Source organism: Cebus imitator, unplaced genomic scaffold, assembly GCF_001604975.1.
Source record: "Cebus imitator isolate Cc_AM_T3 unplaced genomic scaffold, Cebus_imitator-1.0 Scaffold78, whole genome shotgun sequence".
In the NCBI taxonomy this organism is placed as follows: Eukaryota; Metazoa; Chordata; class Mammalia; order Primates; family Cebidae; genus Cebus; species Cebus imitator.
Genome location: NW_016107393.1, coordinates 1,774,939 through 1,799,116, shown reverse-complemented (window position 1 = coordinate 1,799,116; position 24,178 = coordinate 1,774,939). Strand labels below are relative to the sequence as shown.

Below are 24,178 nucleotides of genomic sequence, written 5' to 3'. Positions count from 1 at the left end.
AAAAAAAAAAAGGGACATTTCTTTTCTGAAGGGTAAACTACATGTGTGCAGATGCATGTGGGTGAGTGAGTGTGTGGGAGGCTGTGTGAAGCGGTGGGGTGGGAGAACATAAAAATGCTTTAGCAGGTGAATGCATCAAACATAGGACTGGAACAAATCCCGATCAGAGCAATGTGCACTTAGAAAAAAAAATTCTTCCACTACTAACCAGTGCCCAGAAAGCCCATCTCTCAAAGGGGCTGAGAAATGGTGAGATGCAATGGTATCAGAATTAGATATGGCCCTCTGATTTCATGAGGTCCCAAGAGATGTGGTCTCTATTGACACAAAAACACAACAAGGGTTTATTAGTCTTACAGCAAGATCTAAATGGGCAACAACATGGAGAAGTAATGGGAAGTAGATGCTCTTGGTACCCTTCCCAGATCCCTTTATATCAAGCCAGCGGATCCAAGCCCCAGCTGCCGTGAGCTGGACTAACAGCCACCTCCTTCTAGGAAGAATTGCTGTTTGACCAGAACAATATTAGTATGCACTTCAATGCGTTGAGGGCTGGTTAAGAGATAATACATGTTCTAATCCAGTGCCTGGCACAAAATAGGTGCTCAACAAATTTTAGCTGCCTTTTTCCACTGTCCTAATATTTATTTGTTCTCTATTTCCTTTAGCTAACTATAAGAGAGAATTGCTATTTCAAAGAGATTACTATTTATATTATATTAACCAGGTAGACAGTCTCTATTTGCTATTCAAATGGAAGTCAGACCACTTTTTATCTCTAAGTTATGTTTTATAGTTTAATAACTCCCCACTTTCCTTGGCTTAGCAGTCTATTCATGTCTGATAGAATAAACTTTATAGCTTGTAATATCTTTACAGTATAAAGAGGTTCAAGTGTATGCATTCCATAACAGTAGGGTAGTAAAGTGTTCTTTTCTTAAAGGATTATATTTAATATAGAAAAGCAAAGTGGAATGATCAGTTTTACATATTTAGAAAGTGCTTCGGAAATAAAGTGCTATTTTTATACTGGAATTCAAAGTCTGCATGCATTCTATTTTCAGAATTTCTCAATAAAGGAGAAAGCCCATTGAAAATCGCAGGGAGGGATGGGCAGGAGTAGGATGGTATCTCCTCAACTCTTCTCTATGATTTTTGCATTTTAGACACATGTGAATTTAATGTTTCTCCAGTATGAGAAGAGCAGGCTGAAAAGGAGGGAATACTGGCTCCCATGACACAGAAAAGGTCTTAATAAATAATCTGCAGTGTTCTCTCCCGAGCTCACTGCTAGGAAGGCCAGATGTGCGAAAGAGACTAGAAGTCAGAATACATAACAGCCCGAACATGTAGATACTGTTTTACCTTGCAGCTCGTGAAGAGCTGACAAGCATTGGTAGCGAGGTTGGATGAGTCGAAGTTTGAATCCCTGCTCTGCTACAATCCGTGACAGTTTATTTATTTATTTATTTATTCCATGGGCAAGTTATTGACTCTTAGTTTCCATATTTGTCAAATGTGATAAATACCTACATTGTGTGGAGCTGTTTATGAGAACTATATTAAATGGGATAATATATTTAAATACTTCTCATAGTGTCTGGTGATGGAGTACATGGCAATAATGGTAGCTGTTGTTATTTTTATTGCTGGATGTAGTGATTTTTTTTTCTTTTCCATTAGCTGGGCATAGAAACATTTGCTTCTCTCCAACGGGGAAGGCAATACATTCTTTTTCCTTCTCCCCTTAAAGAGCATTTTAGACCTTTGTATGTAACCCAGCAAATCTCAGCAAAGTATACATTCTCTGTTCTCTCTTACAAAGGGCAGAGGAACTTTACACATTGGAGGCAGAAAAAGTGCAAAGAGTTGTCTACAACTGGCATCAAAGCTATTTTAAGGGAGTCAGGTGTAAAAGTGATTCACAGTTCAATTGGCCCCAGAGCAGGCATCATGCCAGCAAAGAAAGCACTGAATTCCATCACTGACCTTGCAGAGGGGAACTGGCTCCGGTTCTAGTAATTGCCGACTTAAAGAGGGCTCGGTGCTAGAGGAAGCAGTCCTCTCCAGTATGTGAATATTCTGGAAATAAGTGGAAACACAGCCCAGGGTTAGACAAGTCACTTCTCACGTGACTGCGCATGGGGGTAAAATCATACAGAACACAGTAAAAACAGTAAGCTGAATGGCAAGTTCCTGAAAAGACCAAAGATAGCAGTAACAGTCAGAAAAATATGTCGGCACGGGATTTTCCCCTCTTCTTATGGATTTGCTGCTGAACTGCTGCTGCAATGCTGGTTTCAGTCTTGAGAGTCAGAGGAATATCTCTTGAAAAATTTTATGATACACACCCAAAAACCTTACAACTTTATGACAATGGCACACCTAATCCTTAGACTAATTAGCCTTACATAGAAATATCTGCTCATCTCACCGGGCGCTGTGGCTCACGCCTGTAATCCCAGCTCTTAGGGAGGCAGAGGCGGGAGGATAGCTTGAGCCCAGGAGTTCGAGACCTGCCTGGGCAATATAGAAAGACCCCGTTCTCCACAAAAAGGAAAAAAACAAAAAGACAAGAAATATTTGCTCATCCCTCCAACTGGGAATAGAAACAGACAAAGAGAAAGGTCAACCTTAAAAAATCCAGAGGTGACCAGGTGCGGTGGCTCACACCTGTAATCCCAGCACTTTGGGAGGCCAGGCAGGTGGATCACCTGAGGTCAGGAGTTTGAGATCAGCCTGGCCAACATGGTGAAACCCCATCTTTATTAAAAATACAAAAATTAGCCAGGCATGGTGGTGGAAGCCTGTAATCCCAGCTACTTGGGAGGCTGAGGCAGGAGCATAGCTTGAACCTGGAAGGCAGAAGTTGCAGTGAACCAAGATCGCACCATTGCACTCCAGCCTGGGTGACAAGAGCACAACTCTGTCTCAAAAATAAATAAAAATCCAGAGCCGTCACACCCTTCTGTCTCTAGAGTTTCTTGCAAAAATGCACAAAGAAGAAAACAATTCATTGAATACCATAAACAGTAGGTGTCTTTTACAAAGACTACATAAAGAACATTTATATACCAGTAAGATAAAGCTCCAACAGAAAAACGGATGAAGTACATGAACAGGTAGCACATGTAAGACATTTGAAAAGATGGTCAAACTCAGAAGTATTCAAAAAAGAATTAAACAAATTTTTTTCACCCAAGATTCAAGAATAGAGTGGGGTTGGAAGAAAGAAAATACAAATTAGATATGATCTTTCTAAAGAAGAGTTTTGCAATTATATTAAAGCCTTTGGGGAAAAAAAGTACATGCCTTAACCTACATTACATAAATCTACTCATTAAGAACTCCTAACTATCTTGGCACATTATAAAAGCATAAAAGAAGGAAACAAACCTTGTTTCATGCACTCTTCAAATACATGTGAGCAAAACTTCCCTACTGTAAAGTCTACAATGATTTTTTTAAGGTTTTTCTTTTTTTATTGCATGAGGTGATTTTTCTAAAAAAGAACCATGGGTAATAAAGATTTACAAGTGTCACTATTACAGAGATATAAAATGCTTTCTCCACCAACGAATAAATTACCTTATACCTTGAGGTAATTTTCTGTAGGAAAAAAGTTTCCAAGGTAATTTTTTAAATAACCATTTAGAAATTACTCACTTTAGTAGCAAATTTCTCCCTCACTATTTAATAGAATATCAACAAAAAACTTGAGTCAAATAAACTTCTCATCAAATAAATATAAAGATCAGAAACTGCCAGTGAAATGTTATTTATTCATTCATTTGTTAGTTCAATTAATCAACACATCGTTATTAGGCACCTACATTATGCCAGGCACAGAAGTCAGGGCCACAGAGAACAAAACAGACAAGAGAATTGCTCTTATGATGCGTATATTCTACAAAGAGTTCTTATCATACAAAAGACCAAATAATGTTTAAGACTTTTTTGTAAGCCCATCTATTAATCTTGTCTCGTGTGGCCACTGCTTTTGCTTACTTTAATTTTCCAGTCAAGTATCTCTAATCTGAGCTTCCCTTTAAGGACTCTCCCTATCCTTTCAGGTAGCTGGGCAAGAAAACACAGACATATCACTAACTGCTTCCCCTGCCTCCAAAAATACATGGTAAGAAAAACATGAAAAACAGTTGACCTTAGCAACTATGTAGGCAGGAAATAAAGTACTTAATCTAGGGAAAGGAAATTAAATCCCCTAACTTCTAAATCAAGCCATAGACACAGAAATCAATGTGGTATATTTAAAGTGATAATAATGAATTTAGTCTCCACAGATATAAGGGGATAGTTAAGATGTTGCCAGAATTTTGTGGGTCAAAAAGGTTAGCAACCACACAAACCAGGGCCCACATCTGTAAAATACCTACCACAGTACCTGGCACAAAGAACACAATATTAGTCTCTTCTCCATTTGATGTTACAAAACAGGTTATATTATGGAAGAAAAATAAGAAGTTCAATCATTTCAAATATAGTACAGCATTTCTAAACCCCAAATTCTGTTTATTTGCCAAGGCCCAGAGAATCATAAAAAACATATACTGAGACATAGCAAGTAAATAAATATGTTTATTATCACCAGTGTATATATTTGTTACTGAAAAAGTTAAAGGACAATTTAGAAAACTACCAGCGGATACCCATTCTTGTAACTAGCTTCAAAAAATAATCTATTCCACGTAACCTCCAGTACGATGATGAAGAAGCCAACAGCTCTTATAGAAATGCACCAGTTCTTATATTTGCATATTATTACCTATCATTGTTTATTCAATAATAAAAATTAATCCACTACCTTGAATTGTCTTCAAACTCATGGTTTTAAAAACTAAAAGCATAACTCTAAAGTTATATAATTACATGCCTGGCTATTCGTTATTTTAAATGAAATATCTAAATACTTGAAAGAAGACAGTTAAAGCTGACCATACCCAGTCCTGGCCTCTAGCTACATTGAGTGTTCCTTGAAGGTGGGGACAAGCTCGTCTTCATCCTCGAATTCCATCTTCTCTACCCGTAATCCATCCCATCCTAGCATAGCAATCTGTACACTGAATCCAGTCAAAAATTTGTGAAATTTTTTAGCACTAATTTGCACAGAACATTCCTCCAGCAATCAATTACCTTCCTGCTTTATCTTGGATTTACAAAACTCATGCTCCAATAGGACAGAACTTTTGAAAACAGTTAAAAACTAATTTTTATTTTATTTATTTTATTGCATTTTAGGTTTTGGGGTACATGTGAAGAACATGCAAGACTGTTGCATAGGTACACATGTGGCAGTGTGATTTGCTGCCTTCCTCCCCCTCACCTATATCTGGCATTTCTCCCCATGCTATCTCTCCCCAACTCCCCACTCCCCACTGATCCTCCCCTATTTCCCCGCAACAGACCCCAGTGTGTAGTGCTCCCCTCCCTGCGTCCATGTGTTCTCATTGTTCAACACCCGCCTATGAGTGAGAACATGCGGTGTTTGATCTTCTGCTCCTCTGTCAGTTTGCTGAGAATTATGGTTTCCAGGTTCATCCATGTCCCTACAAAGGACCCAAACTCATCGTTTTTGATGGCTGCATAATATTCCATGGTGTATATGTGCCACATTTTCCCTGTCCAGTCTATCATCAATGGGCATTTGGGTTGGTTCCAGGTCTTTGCTATTGTAAACAGTGCTGCAATGAACATTCGCGTGCACGTGTCCTTACAGTAGAACGATTTATAATCCTTTGGCTATATAGCCAGTAATGGGATTGCTGGGTCAAATGGAATTTCTATTTCTAGGTCCTTGAGTAATTGCCACACTGTCTTCCACGATGGTTGAACTAATTTAGACTCCCACCAACAGTGCAAAAGTGTTCCTATTTCTCCACATCCTCTCCAGCAACTGTTGTCTCTAGATTTTTTAATGATCACCATTCTAACTGGCGTGAGATGGTATCTCAATGTAGTTTTGATTTGCATTTCTCTGATGACCAGTGATGATGAGCATTTTTTCATGTTTGTTGGCCTCATGTATGTCTTCTTTTGTAAAGTATCTGTTCATATCCTTTGCCCACTTTTGAATGGACTTGTTTGTTTTTTTCTTGTAAATCTGTTTCAGTTCTTTGTAGATTCTGGATATCAGCCCTTTGTCAAATGGGTAAACTGCAAAAATTTTTTCCCATTCTGTTGGTTGCCGATTCACTCTAATGACTGTTTCTTTTGCCGTGCAGAGGCTGTGGAGTTTGATTAGGTCCCATTTGTCTATTTTGGCTTTTGTTGCCAATGCTTTTGGTGTTTTGGTCATGAATAGGCTCACTTTTTCTACAAATTTAGGATAGTAGTTAAGAGAACTGGACCATTGCTCTCTGAATGTTAACTCCATTGAAATTGTTCATCTAACTAACTTAGCTAAGCTATTTTTATGTCCACAGATTATCCAAAATATTTTCAAAGAAAAATATCCAAAATAACTTAGAAACTTCAGAAGTATGTTGAAGCTTTTGGCTATTTGATGTCCCTCTTCTAGTTATAGCTGCTACTTTGAACGTAGCAACACTGTTTCAGTGGTACTAGTAACCTTTGTAGGATAGTGTTGATGATGATGATGGCAGTTAATACTTACTGCTTTCTACATTCCTGTCTCTATGCTTTACATGAATTATTGCATTCCATCTTCACAAGCCTTTGAATAATGACTAGTAAATGATCTTCTGTCTGCCTGACCAAAGAAAGGCACAGAGAGGTTAAGAGAGGCACACAGTCACTAAGTGTTGGAGTTGGAAGGTGACAAGATTTTATTCTTGAGTCAAGCATTTAAATATGCCCTTCTGCATTAACATTAAAGCTAATGTCAAATGACAAAAATAACAGAAATTTCAAATCGTTAAAACATCACAAAGCATCCTCTACCACAACCTTCTATGGATATAGAGAAGTAGAAATGAATGAAATAAAAAATAAAAAATTGCTGCGCATGGTGGCTCATGCCTGTAATCCCAGCACTTTGGGAGGCCGAGGTGGGTGGATCATGAGGTCAAGAGATCGAGACCATCCTGGCCAACATGGTGAAACTCCATCTCTACTAAGAATACAAAAATTAGCTGGGCATGGTGGAGCATGCCTATAATCCCAGCTACTTGGGAGGCTGAGGCAGGAGAATCACTTGAACCTGGGAGGAAGAGGTTGCAGTGAGCCAAGATTGCGCCACTGCATTCCAGCCTGACAACAGAGTGAGAATCCCTCAAAAAAAAAAAAAAGAAAAAGAAAAAAAGAAAAAATTATAGTACTTTAAATATGGTATAATCTTAGGGATAATTTCTTTGTTATAGCACAATCAGGTTAATTTCCAATTTCAAAATTTTATTTATTTATTTTAAAAACACACTCAAACCAGACAATTTCTAATTTTCAAGAACTGAGATCAAGTCAGCTAGCTTTTACTTTGGGGGTACAGTGTACAGTGCAGACAAAAGAACGTAAGTTTTGCAGCCTTACAGACCAGCAGAGCAACCCTCATCTGCTATTCACTACGTGACTTAGACAAATCATTAACCTCCATCAACCTCAGTATCCACTATCTGTAAAATGAGGATAATAATATCTACCTTACAAGACACTGTAAGTCACAGAGTTGGCATCCGGTCTATGCACTGTGCTGCCCAAAGACTGGCATATAGTAGGCACCCAATAAATAGCAGCTACCACCTCAGTTACAAACATTACAGGAATATATGTCTAGGATTATACATTCCCATTGCCACAGAAAGATGACTTTCAAACACCTTGCAGATGCCTGACACCTGGTAGCCCTTTTAGAACCGAGGAAGCTGTACCTTCCATGACCATCTTGTCACCCAGCAAACCCAGTAATCATGGTCAGCATCACCTCATGATCAGGACATCAGAATTTGGTGAGAGAGCTGTCAACGTGAGTTGAGAAGATGGCCTAGATATTCTCTAATGGGAAAGCAACAGCAGTGATGGCAGCATAGACTGCTTCCTTCTGAATGCCTGCAGCAGAAGATGCATGTGGATTTTCCTTCAAAAAAGCTTTTTTTTTTTCTTTGCAATAGCATAAAATATTAAAATCACCAAAGCCAAAAGGTCATGGCTGAAGAAGTAGCAATTCTACTACTTGCTCCATTATCGTGCCCTCACTGAAAGATGCAGAAGTGCATTAACAGTAGGTCTCTATATAAGTACCCTTAAAATGAATGAAAGTAGAACATTTCAGAAACAGTGACTGAAGAAAGTTCACACAGCACACCTGGGAAATTCTGGAGGGAGAAAAACAAAGTCATCACAGTCCTATCCCTTTCTGCATAGGATTATGACTCAACCACTATAGCCTCATCATTGAACTGGGTCTGTTTTGAGACACCCTGTATTGTAAGAAATACCATGTGGACCCATCAAGTGGTCCACTGATAGCAAAGAGTATTTCAGTGATATTGACTATGAAGAGGTAAAAGGTATGGGAATAAATAGCTTTTTAATTCCCACAGTTGCCTTTAAGTAGAAATAGAACCAGAACTTACTGGTGAACTTCCTTCTTATTCTGTACTCATAACACTCAACAGCATAACCAAATCAGAGGACACCACAGCAACCAGAATAAAAACACAAATGGATCATGCTTCATTACAGCCGTTATAAACAAATGGCAAATCACACGAACAAACACCAGGGCATATCAAGAGCTAACACTCTGGAACGTGTAGAGTTAATTTAAAGGCAGGAGAACTGTGACCTGAAAAGAATACTAAAGTTAATCTGTAATTTTCTAAAAGGCTTTTAAAATTACTCAGGATAAGGATTTGGGGTATGATAATCACTCACATGATTTTGCTCACAATACAAGCAAAAAAAAAAAAAAAAGTCCATATATATATTTTTAATATTTATATATGTTCATTTGAGGCAGAAAGTTGGACTGTTTTGATCACCCTTGTAAACTGAGAGCATGTCATTGATATATATATATATATATACACATATAATATTCATTCATTCAGCAAATATTTATGAGAACATGTATTGATATCAGATCTTATATTTATGAGAATATATAAATTCTTTCATTCAGCAAATATTCATCATATACAATATGTTCTCATAAATATTTGTTGAATGAAAGAATAACTATTCACTATATATATACGGTGTCTAAGTTCCTGCTCAGACATAATAAAGTTAAATTACCAAGAGATCAAATGTAAGCAAGAAAGAAGACGCAAGGTGACCCAGCTCATGCTTCAGCACCTCAAAGTGGTTTGAAAAACTTGTGCCAAGTTTCTGATGTGGCATAATATCCTTCATATTCATTTAATTTATAGTTTTATACTTATCAACATAGGGTTTGCAATTTCATTATATTTTAATATAATACATAACAATATTTAATATTTGCTGATACTTTTAGTGTATTTACTACATTCCAAATGCTGTTTTAAAGATATACACATACAAACCCATAAAATACGACCTTTAGAAAAACACATTCATTGCATAAATTTTTGGGGGAAAACAGAAAAATCGACATTAAAACCACTCATAACCAGCAATAGACTTTTTCAATATTTTGGTATATTTTCTTTCAGCTGTTTTTCAATGCATACATATATTCAATTCTTAAAAACAAAATAATAATTGTATATTTTTTGAATTTAATAGCCTGTTTTCTTGTTGTTGTTTTTTGGTTTCAATTAGCAATACAGTTCTCCCGTGGTATCCTTGGGGGATTGACTCCAGGACCTTCTGCAGATACCAAAATCCACAGATGCTCAAGTTCCTTATACATAATGGTGTAGTATTTGCATATAACCTATCACATCTTTCCATATACTTTAAATCATCTCCATATTACTTATGATATCTAATACTATGTAAATGTGATGTAAATAGTTGTTTTATTGTATTTTTTTTTTGCATTATTTTGATTGTTGTATTGTTGCAAGGAGGATATTTTTGATCCATGGCTGGTTACATAAACCATGTTATGTATGTAGCTTTTATATGGATTAACAATGGCTGTTTTAATCCACAGATCTGGAACCTGTGGCTACAGAGGTTCTAAAAGTAAAATGTTCCCACCATTAAATATTCAAAAGCATTTTTAGCAGCTGTGTAATATTTCACTGTATGGCTATGAGGGAGGTTATTTAAATACCTCCTTGTTGAACATTAGACGGTTTCTAATTTTTTTACTACTATAAAAATACTTTGATAAACATTTTTTTAACTGAAATCTTTAACAGGTATCTTTGATTGTTTCCTTAGAATGCATGTTTTTAGAAGCTGATTTTCTGGGTCCTGTGGTATGACTTTTTATTAAAAAGACTAAATACATATCGCTAAATTTCACCCCAAAAAGGTAATATCAATAAACATTCTTAGCAGTAGTGCAGGAGAGTGTCTATTTCCTTGAAACATCACCAGTGCTGGTTATGAACATTTTTTTAAAAATCAGCTCTTAATTGGGGTTTGAGGTCAGGAAGTCTGGCACTTGAAATATGAAACATACAATATGTGCAGAACTTCCTTTTCCCTTCGTAAGAATATTTCACTTCCAGTCTAGGAGAGTTACAATGGACAGAGGGAGGTAAAATTTTCTGTTTGTCCAAGTTGAAAATCAAAGAAGTTTTATAGACCTATGGTCCTTTGGGATTATGTTTTTATAGTTCTAATGAAACATCTAAAAATGTTCTCTGTAATCATTTCCAAAACTGGGTAAATAACAGTCTCCTGGGGACGCTTCTGTAAATAACAGATTCCCAGGCCTTTTCAAGGGCCTACTGGATGAGACTCTCTGGGCTTCATTAACTCATGATGCGGTGGTCCTGTCTATTTGGTGTGATGCCTGAGAACCTAACAGGCAGTGCTAATCTTGGATCTGACAGATGAATTTGCTGCTATAAAAATGTCACCCAAACTAGCCATCTGAAGATAATAAGAGATAACCTCTAAAGTAAAAAACTGATAAAGGCAGGCCTAGAGAACTGAAAGGCTTTGGCAGGCACACCAGGGAATGTGGTGAACAGATTCCTAACCAAGTAACACTGAGCTCTGAATCATCTGTGGGTAATGGGCATCTGAATGGCATAATATAATATATAATGATATTTAATATTTGCTGACAGTTTTGTCATATTTATACATTCCACATACTGTTTTAAAACTATACACATACAAAATCCTAAAATATGACCTTTATGAAAACACATTCCAAGTGACAAATCTCTTTCTAATGGTCTCAATTTCGGCACATTTGACATGGACTGAACATGTACTGTAAACACCAAGCAACAGTGACAAGAATCTCCAAAAGGTGGGATGCCAAGAAAGTTCTAGGGCTGCTCACTGCATCCAATGGAAAGGCTAATGGCAGTTGTCAATAAAACTTCTCATTCCAAATAGATGATCAAAACTTCTCATTCTGAAAGCAATACGTGGAGTAAAAAGGCAAAAAAATGAGAAAAGCACAGCTAGCACAGCACTCACCCATGATGGCAACAGCTCATGATAATAACTATTAACATTTTAGTCTATGTACCATTTGATTTACCGTTTCCAAGGCCATCAAGGATGTGAAAAATTACCAGTATTGCTTAAGAGAAAAAATGAGGAGCCAATATCTAACTCAAAAGGGACTGACAAATGCTGCCTACGAGGTTCACTTCAAAGTACACAGCAGGCCTGGACATCCAGTTTGGCAAACATTAGAACACCTAATAGTGGAGGGGCCAAGAACAAGGGCTCCAGAAACTGGGTTCCAGGGAGCAAATCCTGTCTCCACTGCTCATTAGCTGTTGGCAAGACATTTCACCACTTTGGCCACACTTTCTTCTTTGAACAAAGTGATGACAGTTCCAGCCTTCCACAGCGAGAACTCATGAGATATTAGCTATTGCTGGTGTTATTCTATTAGTTTGTTCATAAACTTTGCCTAATATTTAGACTTTTCACAACACCCAGTTTGCATCCAACTCGCAAAATTTGGTCCCAGTTTCAGCTTTTGCAAACAAATATTATTTTCTCACTGACACTGGTCCTTATGATATAATGTGATAAAATATGTACTGATTGGGAAACAATAACCTTTCTTTTAAAATAAAGAGAGGCCAGGAGTGGTGGCTCAGGCCTGTAATCCCAGCAGTTTGGGAGGCTGAGGTTGTCATCTCCTGACTTCATGATTATTCCTTTGCAGCTATCAAGACCTCTGGAGCTGAGTTCCCAGTCTTCTCTCCATCCCAACTTCTCATTCATTTATTCATTCTAGTACATCCTGAGCATACCAAATGTGAGGTGCTATATAAGGTGCAAGGGATATATTATTGAGCGAAATAAAACCCTGTTTTCATGGGGCTTGCATTTCAGTGTTAGGGAACAGAGGAAGGGGATACAGACATAAACAAGAAACAATGTAAAACCTAATAGATAACATGCCAGGTGGTAGTTAATGCTTTAAAGAAAAATCAAACCAGCTAAGTGGACAAGGAGAGATGAGTACATGCAGGGAAGGGCAGAGAAGGCTACCCAAAGAGGTTACATTTGGAGACTGAGCCAAGTGTATGACAAACTTGGGGATGGCTGTACGAAAAGCAGATGAGGGTGAGGGGACCAAAAGTTCAAAGGCCCTGAGGCAGGTTGTGTTCTTGGCACATCTGAGGAATGTGCTGGAGAGAATCACGTAAAGGGAACACGGTAGGAGATGCGCTCAGAGAGTCAGGCAGAACCAGATTATGAATGGCCTTGTAGACAATGGTCAGCAATTCAATATTATTGAATATTGGGAAGTCCCATTGAGATGGGAAATCACTGGAGGGGTTGGTGCAGAAGAGTGGCTCAATTTGACTTAGGCTGTGAAGGAATCACTCCAACTGCTCTGTAAAGAATGACCTGCATGTTGGGCAAGGACAGAAGCAGGGAGACCCACTGGAAAACTATAACAATAGTCCAGGTGAGAAATCATGGTGGCTCCGACCAGGGTGGAGGGGAAGGAGGTGACAAGCAGCAGTCAGATTCCAGGTACATCCTGAAGGCAGAACCAACAAGATGATTCCTGGATTTCTCACCAAATGAAAGAATGGAGTTGTCATTTGCTGAGACAGTGTAAGCTGGGCAGGAGTAGATTTGAGAGAGAAATTAAGAGTTCAGTTTTGGACATGTTAAAATTATGGTGCCTTCTTAAAATCCAAGTGGAGATCACCCTTGGTAAGTTAAATATTACTGTGACTGACCTGCTGACATCCAGGATCAGGGCATACAAATTCAAATGCTTTCAAGGGCAAGGCAGTCAATATAAATAAGTATTGAGGGCAGCTGAAGACTGTAGCCGATCAAAGAGTAAATATCCCAAGTATACTGGAAGACACTACTAAGCCCAGTCTAGTGTTGTCACCAGAAATCTGGGATCAATGTCCCTAGAAACCTTCTAATTTTTTCTTAGATGGAAGAATCTGAATTTTTAACAATCAAATCTTACAGGGAAAAAAGTTCCATAGTCTACTAAATTCAAGAATTACTCAGTTAAATAAAAACTTCTTACTTTAGGACTTATTGGTTTCCTTAATTTTGCAATGCACATTGCAAAAGAGATTTGGTTTAGCATTTCTCTTACTTATTTGACAGAAGAACTCTCTTTTAATGCAACGTCTCAAGGGGCAAGCATTCCTCAGCACACACTTTGTGGAATGCTGGTTTATGGGTAAGTCTTAGATGTTACATCAACAACCCTTATGCTCCCTCGTTGAAAGTTTTAGGGCATATGGTAATATATTTATTGTAGCTTATGAGTTATAGTTGATCACACACACACACACAGAGCAAATTTTGTTAGCTGTTCTAACAGCTCTAACAGATTTAGTGAAATGCAAATGGAACAATTATTAAAGTCTTCTAACTTGTTAAATAACTAAGAGGAGTTTTGACGCTCTCATTGGTGAAGAAACACTTAGTGAGATCACAGGGGCACTGAGTCACTTTATTTCCTAGCTCCTATGCCTTTACCAATTATGCTACCTAAGGTAGTGACAGGAAGGGCAGCTAATTACCATTATGCACAGATGTTCCTTGTTTTACTTTACCATGAGGAGCGAAGAAGAGAAGGACAAGTAAATCAGGAATGGAAAATTTGTAACAAAAATACCAAACTAATCTTGTTGCAGGTCTTTAAAGTATGTCCCCCAGGATATATTACAACATTTGAGGTACAAGGCTGGTCTCTGAAGACTTAGAGTATGTAGTGTTTTTAAGAGTGCTCACAATACAGTTGAGGAGATCAGTACATAAAAAGATAAGCAATATAGAATTGTCAAATATTGTCAAAAATGTCTATAAAAGTTCAGAGAAAGCAGAGGATAAAGTGGGTTTGCGTGGCCAGCGGCAGCGTCATATGAGCTGGTCTTTGATGCATATAGGGAAGCATCAGGTCCGGAGGAGGGTGGTGGGAATTCTATGCAGGAAAGACAAGTAGAGATAAAGACAGGGCAGTTTAGGAACTATGATCAGATCACATAAGGCTGTTGAGATCGGGAGGAAAATGGAACACAAGCCTGGACCAGATCATGCTAGACATGGGGTTCCAAGTAAGAAACTGTGGCCTTAACTGTGTAGGTAACAATGAGTCTGATGGATTTTGAGCATGAATCTGCCCTATTCAGGAAATTTGAAATGGTAAGGCCATAAGGGAGATGGTGAGGCAAGTGCCCTCTGCAGGACCCTAGGTAGAGGTGGTGAGCACTGGAGGAGGAAGCTGACAGTGGGAATAGAAGGAAATTATAATATTATGAAGGAAAAAATGATTGATAGGACTTTTAAACCTATTGAATGTGGGAGAGGCAAAGGAAAAAGGCAGGCATTGACCCTGGGTCTCTAAAAGAATGGTTATCCTGATAGCAAACTGGTTTATATATATTTAAGACACAGTGGTACCACTCAAGCGGTAGTGCATTTAAGTAGAAATGCTCAATTTCTACTTAATTCATTAGTGACTTAGGACTAGAACTTGAGAAGGAAAGGGAAATAATGTGCATTAAGATACTGCTATATTCTCAATTATGTACTAGATCCTAATTTAGGAGAGAAATGGGGCTGGAGTTTACAATTTGGCACCATCTGCATAGATGTCAGTCAAATCCGGAGAATGGAAAGGATTCAACGAAGACGAATTTATCACTTTCTCTAGGTCCCTTCACTATGAAAACAGTTATCACACAAAAATAAATGCATATAAAAAACACTACATCACATCACATGATCAGTCAAAACGTCTCAGTTCCGTACGCTAATTTTGAGGTATAGGCAGCGATTGAGATTAGGAAGGAAAACAGAACTGTAATTGATCTCTTCTATTCTCTCCCCTGAGGGAGGTAGACAGACACAAAACAGGAGTCAGGAAGGAACCAGAGGAGAAAGTTTTAGGGAGAGTTTCTACCTGCTGAGATAAATAGGAATAAAAGTAAACTCTCCCCTTAAAGAATAACAACCCTTTGAAAAGTGTCTCTTACTTTTCTAGAACTCATTATCAATGTACAGACACACTCCTTTCATTCCCATCATAAAACTTTCCATTCACAAGCCAGTGAGGAGTCACACATTCCACCTTCATGCTCCCTCCTGCACACCAGGGTCTCAGTGTTTCCCTGTTGCTTTCATGTCCGTCCTGGAACTCAGGTGCAATAGGCAGAGTAACAACACACAACAGATGTTTCTACCGCAGTCATCTGTCTTTTCCATTTGCCACAATTCTCCAGGGTGAGCTGGGTCTACCCCTTCCTTCTTCCCAGCATTCAGGAAGGTCATGCTGCTTAAAATGTCTGTCTCTCTGTTTAAATGCCCAGGGAAGGGAAAAATGGAGGTGCCATAACAAGAGAGAACAGTGGAGCAGACAAAGGTAGACTAAATTTGCAAACTTAGAAAGCATCTCAAAATACATTAGTTATTTGATATAGAAGTGTTTCCATTCCTGGTACTCTTGCTTTCTTTGATTCTATAAATGTAATACAGTAAATATTATAACTGTGTATAATCACAGATTTAGTTAATGGCATGACTACTTCTAATGATCAGAATATAGGTGTCATCTTTGAACTCAATAACCTAAGACACCAGTGTTAAAAGTTCCTCAAGATCCTGGGAGTAGAAACATCTGCCTTTGGAAAATGAAAGATATACACATTAGCACTCCTGGATTCTTACAGATTCCCATGGAATTTCTTGCTAAAAAGGGAGAGAGTGCTGGGAGGCTTTGAGGCTGAGGGTTTCCTAAAAAGCATCCCCAGCAGTGCATTTGCACTATCTAAAATAAATTCATATATGGAAGTGGCTGTCTCAAGACCCATGTCTATACAATGGCCGGTCGAGTGACTGATGTTCACACTCCTAGAAACTAGGCAATATGCTTTGAACACATAAAATGGGGGTGAGGAGTGGAAGGGGTGAAGGAGAACCTGCACAAATGCTCACTAATTGAAAGGTGCCAAAATGAAAAGCTTTAATAAAAAGGTAATAACACCCACTTATTGTAAATTTCCCGTTCACAACTAAGATACTATCACAAGACAAATTACGATGGAAAATAATTATGCTCAGACCTGTCCTGCCTGAAATAACCACCTGTTTGGACAATGAAGAACATTCCTACAATGAATACTCACATAACCCTGCCACCAGAATCTCCACTTAAATGGTAATGGCCTAACTCTGTAAACTAAAATAACTTGCAACATTGGCTCAAACAGGACCATAGGTGTTTTCTACCATTATTAACGAATAACCGTTTACTTTCTCTGTTGCCTGTAAACATTAGGCTCTCACTGCTCTTAATTCCTGACATTACAATTTTATCTGTAACCTAATTCCTGAATCTAGCTGTTACCAGATTCCACAAACACCAAACACAGGTTAGTGCTTGGCAGCCCAGTGAAAGCCTTATAGAAAGAAGTCCTTCACAGAGTTCATAGTTCCCTTTCCACCTCCATGAATGAAGAGTGTTCAAGTTCTTGATGCTGGCACCCCTCCAGGTTCACAGAGGAAAAGATGGCAGGGCTTCCCATCACCACCCTACCAGCCTTCAGTATCTGCATTCCAAAACAGTCCTAAATCACAGAGAAGCAAGACAGGGAGCTTCGTGACATCATCAGATGTATCTATAGAAAACAATGAGTTTTCACTTGGAATAAAATACTTTACAACAAAATTTTAGAATTAATTAGCAACCCCATCCTACCTCAGTGGTATTGCATTTGCATAAAATAACCAAAGGCACTTAATGCTTTTCTCTTACCTGCCTACTGTCCCTTTGGGAGGTTGTTGAAGAGGAGGCACTTCTATGAGTCGGAGTGGATATTTTGTGAGCAGGGGAGATGCCCTTCTCATCTGAACTCATTGCTGCAGTTAAAGTCTAGTTTTATGCACTTAAGACCATCCCAATCTTCTCTCAAATCCACAAAGAAGTAGATGATTTTTCAGCTTCATTCCATTTCATGAATCAGGTTTGACTAGAAAAGGGCAGTCAAATATTGAGGGTATCCAAACCACCTAAAAGCAAAACAAACAAGCCTCATATAAGTCATTAAAAGTCAAATTAAAATAATTATATTTAGGAAAAAATATTAATTTGTGTTAGTGAGAGGAAGAACTCTGACACATTAGGAAATATTTCTTCCACTAGATTTTAAGGTGGAAGATGAAAGTGTTAATATGTTAAAAAAAAAGGGGGGGGGGGCTGTCAACAAGGAAAATGGGAAGAAATCATGTGCTAAAGTCATATTCTCTCCTTTTGCATTTTCTTTGTTTTAAAGCAGATTATAATGCTGTATTTGAGACCCTAATGCCAAAGATTCTCCTCCAGAAATGTAATCTATTCTACCCAATGGACTAGAATAAGAGTTTGGTTTATGTTTGCCTTCAGTTTAATTAAGCTATGCCATGTATGTGACGGTTAAATCCAACACAAAGTTGTCAGTTATAAAACAGTTAATGCATTATGTTAACATATTATGTGCATCCTGTGATCCATCATTTGTGAAGGATCAAGGAATACATATATCCAGTTATTTGTACCACAAAACCATAGCATGCCTACATGTGAGTCTCAACAACCAACATGCTCGCAAACGTCTACAGATTGACAGGGTATCTTAGAGCAGGGGTAACTGGAGTTCCTTCACTTATGTACAGTCAACAGCCACTTCAATTTTTTTACTTGGATTCACATAAAGAAGGTTTGCATTGTTAATGTTAAGATTAAAATCTTGTGTCAGAGAGAAGCTCTTAAATTGGCCTTGTCTCCAACACAGCTATGCTAAAAAATGTTAAATGGTAAGCACTATGGTTTAACACTAAAAGCTTAAAAAATAATGTTTCCCAAAAGATAGACAATTAAAGTGAACTTTATCCTCTTATAAGAAGGCCACATCTAGCCCTCATTTTAATGCTAAGGAAGTACAGAAACCAGAACACTTGTGTAGGTTTTTTAGCATGGGCTGGGAAGGAAAGCTGTTGGCAGGAAACAGAAATCAGTCTTTAGGCCACAAAAAAGTGAGACCTGAACTTCAGTCCGGAGGGTGAGACAGTGAATCAAGTAAACAAAAAAAGATGGAGATACATGGGCATTATGAAGACAGTGAGTGAGGTGAACTAATGGATCTGGGCATCAGAGATCCATTAGTCCAAAGGATGAGGAGTTAACTGGGTACCTAGGTGTCTGGCGTGACATGATCAACAGATGAGTGGTAGCCAATACGACTAGAGTCAGAGAGATGGTGATATGGTGGTCAAAGAAACACAGACGCCAGTCCCTGCAGGACCTTGTAGGCCACAACAATTGCTATGGTCTGAATATGTGTGCAAAAATTTCATGTGTTAGAAACTTAACCCCAATGCAACAGTATCAGGAAGTAAGGCCTAATGGGAGATATTTAGGTCATGAGGGTGGAGCCCTCATGACTAGGTGAGTGCCGTTATATAAATAGTTTGTGATATGGCTTGGTTGTGTTCCCATCCAAATCTCATCCTGAATTGTAGCTCCCATAATCCCCATATGTCATGGGAAGAACCAGATGGGAAGGAATTTAAATCATGGGGGCGGTTACCCTCATGCTGTTTTCATGAGAGATCAGATCCGATAGTTTTATAAGGGGCTTTCCCCACTCTTGCACAGCATTTCTTCTTGCTGCTGCCATGTGAAGAAGGACGTGTTTGCTTGCCCTTCTGCCATGATTGTAAGTTTCCTCCCCAGCCACGCAGAACTGTGAGTCAATGATACCTCTTTCCTTTATAAATTAGCCAGTCTCGGGTATGTCTTCATTGGCAAAATGAGAATGGACTAATACAGCTTGTGGGAGTGGGTCCTCTCTCTTCTGCTCTCCTACCATGTGAAGACATGGGGTTCCTCCTCTCCAGTGGACGCAACATTTGAGGTGCCTCTTGGGAGCAGAGAGACGACAGGGCCCTACCCTGCTGATGCCTTGATCTCCTAGCCTTTGGGAACATGAGAAAGAAATTTATGTTCTTTATAATTTATTCAGTCTTGGGTATCATGTTATAGAAGCACAAGTGGACTAAGACATTGGCATTTTGATTTTTATTATAAGCATGAGAAGCCATCAAGACATAAGAAGATTTGTGTTACTAAAGGGTGACTCTCCATAGGAAGACTCCAAGTGGGGAAGTAAACAAGATGAGGGGGGCCCAATTGGGACTCAGGAGAGGATGGTAGAGTGGTGGCAGAAACTCCAACACTGAGTCCTGTGGCCTGTAACTGGATACAGCAGGGGAGGCAGGGCTGAGAATAACTCTCATGCCTCTGGCATTCCGAGCAAGAAATGGTCAAAGGAAATCCAAGATCCATAGGAAGGTCATGACTGTGGTTTGAGACATTGCTGAGGCATTCAAATGGACAAACTCTTGGAAATATAGGGCTGAAGTTCAGGGAAATCTAGGCTGGAGATGTAAATGTTTAATAGACTATGGTAATGATACAAATATATTAATCAGATCCTTTACAGATCATGTAAGTTTCACATGTGCCAGTAAATTAAATTTTATATGGGTCTATAGTTATATTTTTAAAAATCTGTAACATATTAATGGATTATGTCACCCTGAATGTGTTATTTGGGATTTTAACGGTCACCTGTTTATAGAGAATACCTAATAGAACAATCCCAATAATTATAGGGGGAATTTTTATAAACTGGGAAAACTGGACATTCTAATGAATAGAACTTGTAATCCAGTCTTAAGATTTCAACTTCACTGTCACCACAGGAAAAATAAAAGCTCCTTACCCTCTAAACTGGGAGACTTTCTCTTGAAACAAAACTAGTCTTTGAACAAATAGAAATGGAAAGCATTGTATATCTCTTATATGAGCTAGAGATGAGTTTCATTCAGTATTGGCAAAAGGTAGTAATAAACCTCCACTTGATAGACGGTCTTCTAATCTTTTTGTTTTATGAAGGCAGTCTAATAAGTGAGTAAAGTTTCTGATGCCAAGCTGTGGTGCCAGCAAACAGAATGTAAAGACACTGCTTGGATCCTTGATTTGAAGTATTTAGCTTTCTAGTCCAAGATGTTTTACAAGTAGATACTGACTCTTGAGCCAAAAGGGAAGTACTTTTGTGATACGTTCAAGTGCTCCCAAGGGAAGAGGTTGAAACAACCTAACTCATTAAACTGTCATCCATTTGGAAGTACACTCAATCCAAGGTATAGTTCCTTTGCTAGATTTTTTTTAAACTATACTTTTTTCATTAACACCAATGCTAACACCTTGATTTTTGTTTTAATTTAAAATGACATTTTCAGGGTAACTTGTTTACGATAAAAGGGCAACATTTCAGTTGAACTACAGTTACAAAATATGTTAAGTAATGGCAAAATGAAGAAAAATTAAGAGAACTTAATTCATCCCAAGAATTATTTTTGAGGTTATTGCTGTTTCTATGAATTTTTGTTATTCTTTTTAATAGAAAGGGTTTCAAGTACCTAATAGCAAGTTGAATGAGATGGCCTTCAAAAATTATTCTAACCAATTTTCAATCAAGTGTTTGACCACCTGCTCTTTTTCAAATGCATTATAAAAGTAAGTCTAAACTCTGAGAGAAGGTTACACCTACTTATTATTTATTCCTAGAGCGTAGGAATTGCTATAACATTAAAAAAATTCATCTCTATGAAAGAACATTTTCAGAAATTGCCTAAACAATATTCTAAACCAAAGAAAGGGCATAAATTTTAAAGTTAATACCAGCAGAATTACTATACTCAATGAGAAAAGTATTGTGGCTGAAAATAACAGCAAAATGAGAGAGCTGAACATCTAATTTTTCTGTCTCATTCTTCCTTTATAACAGTGGGAACAATACAAGTATTGCTAAGTGCTCTAACATTTGCATTTTCACTGAGTGACATAAAACTCATTTTTATGACCCAGGGACCTAATTAAAGCAAAAGCTGGTAGGGAAGACTTCTAGAATTTGCTGTTCAAAGGCATCATAAATTGTACGTGTCCAGAAAAACGCTTGAGATTGGGGACCACTTACCCTGGGCTAAGTTGTAATGTGTCACAACCAAGAAATCTCTTTATCACAGTCCTGAAGGCTGAGAAATCAAGCACTGGCAGGTTAGGGCCCCGTCTCTCGGCTTCCAAGAAAGGTTTATTTTTAGATCAATTGCACATCTGTTAGGTCAGCTGCAGACCTACTCTGAGTCCTCTTCATTCCAGGCTTACCACACAGATCCCAGGAGAGGCAGAGCAAAGAGCCACTGGAGAACCATAAGATGGCTCTTAGAGCTTTTGCCCATAGGTGATACAGGTTAGCTCACTCATGTTTTTATTTGCCAAAACAAGTCATATGGCCCAGGTAAGGTCAATGACACATGAAACTACAGTTCTCCCAGTAAGTGAGGCAGCAGATATTTGGGTACAATAATAATTTACTATATAAACTATAGAAAAAGATTAAAAGTACAGTTGAAAATATTTAAATTGACTCCAGTTACATCACTGAGAAATAATCCTTGTTAACAATTTTGCTTCTACTTTAATCAAAGTAGGAGAATAATATCCACACTATCTGCAGTATTGTTTTTTGATCAACAATTTATCACTAATGGCTTTTTTGATAAACAAAGAAACTTCAACAATACCTTTTTTCTTTTTTCTTTTTTTTTCTGAGATGGAGTCTCACTCTGTTGCCCTGGCTGGAGTGCAGTGGTACAATCTGCAACCTCTGCCTCCTGGGTTCAAGTGATTATCCTGCCTCAGCCTCCTGAGTAGCTGGGATTACAGGCACACACCACCACGCCCAGCTAATTTTTGTATTTTTAGTAGAGATGGGGTTTCACCATGTTGGTCAGGCTGGCCTCGAACTCCTGACCTTCTGATCCACCCACCTTGGCCTCCCAAAGTGCTGGGATTACAGGCATGAGCCACCAGCTCAACAATACCATTCTTAATCATTACAATAAAGCCACCACACAGATATACCACAATACATTTAACCATTCTTCTTTTGGGGCATTTAGGTTGTACTCAGTATATTTTAGAACAGTGAGATTCATCACAGAAGAATTTGTAACAGTTATACATTTACTTTTGATCATTATAAAAATGACCCTTTTCATCCCTTTCAATACTTGTTTTGCTTTATCTGATATCCTCTGTTCCCTTTCTGCTAGCAAGTGTTTAATGAAACTTTGTCCATCCTTTCCACTTAAACTTCCTTATATTTTATGGTCCCTCTAGTAATGATCAGGTTGGGTTGTTCAAAAAGTCTAATTTTAGTGAAATATTTCAAATTTCTACTTAATGTTATAACTAATAATTGATCTTACCCCTGCCGTATCATTTTGTACTTTCCATTTTTTTTGTTCTTCTTTGTTTCCTTTAATGCTTGAAGGCTTTTGCTTGATAATCTAGCTTTTGAAGCATACTGACTTGTATATGGTTTTAACAGACTTTTATATTTGACAATGATTTGAAAGATATAATTCTCCTCTTAAAGCTCTATTTCCATTTCCCTTTAAATTTCTCTAAATCATGCTGGAACCTACAGTCTGTAAGTGACAGTTAAGAGTAAAATGGGGTCAGGCACAGTGGCTCATGCCTGTAATCCCAGCATTTGAGAGGATAAGGAAGTAGGATCACTTGAGGACAGGAGTTCAATACCAGCCTGGCCAACATGGCAAAACCCCGTCTCTACTAAAAATACAAAAATTGGCTGGGCAGGGTGACACAGGCTTGTAATCCCAGCTACTCGGGAGGCTGAGGCACAGTAATCACTTGAACCTGGGAGGCAGAGGTTGTAGTAACCTGAGATCACACCATTGCACTCCAGCCTGGGCAACAGAGCGAGACCCTGTCCCCACTGTCCCCACCACAAACAGACAAACAAACAAAGAAGCAGACCTTCATTCCACCTCCCTTGCCCTCTGTATGGCAGGTGCATCTGACAGCAATAACTTAAGCACGCCCTGAGAGTGACCCTATGGTCTAAGAAGAATGTGTGTGCAAAGTCCCAGGCAAAGGAATAAAGGAGTGACCCACGTGGAGTGTCACTCCCTGTCTATAAGGAACATCTGGACTCCCTGCCCATCCCTTGGAACACAGGTCATACAGGGGATCAAGGTTTTGGGTTAAATGGAAGTTGCTAGGTGAAGGCTGCTAAGTGAAAATGCCATGTAAACTGCATGAATTTATAAATGGCAGCAGTTCTCCTGTCCAGCCCACCATCATTAGACTGTGTCTGTACATAATTTTCTTCAAAAAACCCTACATCTCGTTCACTGTCTCTGGGTCTCTTCTTTGGTCTCAAGAATGTGGTATCTTCCCTACTGGAGTAAACTGTGAACTGGCACAACACCATACCCATCAACAAAAAGAAATCACCAAATTTTTCTTTTCCCAGTCTTCTCTATTTTGGTGATTTGATCTGAGTTTTGGAGAATTATACTTGGGTTTCTAGAGCAAGAGAGAGGAGTTGCTACCACTTTTTCTGGTTGAGACCTACAAGGATCTCAAAGTGTGAGGACAAATTGTAAGAAAAGCAAAGCTTTGGGAGGCCGAGGCGGGTGGATCACGAGGTCAAGAGATCAAGACCATCCTGGTCAACATGGTGAAACCCCGTCTCTACTAAAACTACAAAAAATTAGCTGGGCATGG

General features: G+C 38.5%; 1 protein-coding gene across 17 annotated transcripts in view; it reads right to left on the bottom strand.

Annotated features, from left to right (window-relative positions):
- OSBPL6 (oxysterol binding protein like 6) overlaps positions 1-24,178 on the bottom strand; it is a 207,281-nt gene that overhangs the window by 70,615 nt on the left and 112,488 nt on the right. For 14 of the 17 annotated variants that reach the window (XM_017532670.2, XM_017532668.2, XM_037740027.1 and 11 more), the window contains 2 exons: positions 17,294-17,547; positions 1,990-2,082 (listed from right to left, as the gene is read on the bottom strand). In XM_017532670.2, coding sequence (XP_017388159.1) covers positions 1,990-2,082; positions 17,294-17,395 — 195 coding nt within the window. In that variant the 5' untranslated portion in view covers positions 17,396-17,547. The remainder of the gene's footprint in view (positions 1-1,989; positions 2,083-17,293; positions 17,548-24,178) is intronic. The other 3 variants (XM_017532669.2, XM_037740028.1, XM_037740039.1) reach the window with 2 other exon arrangements.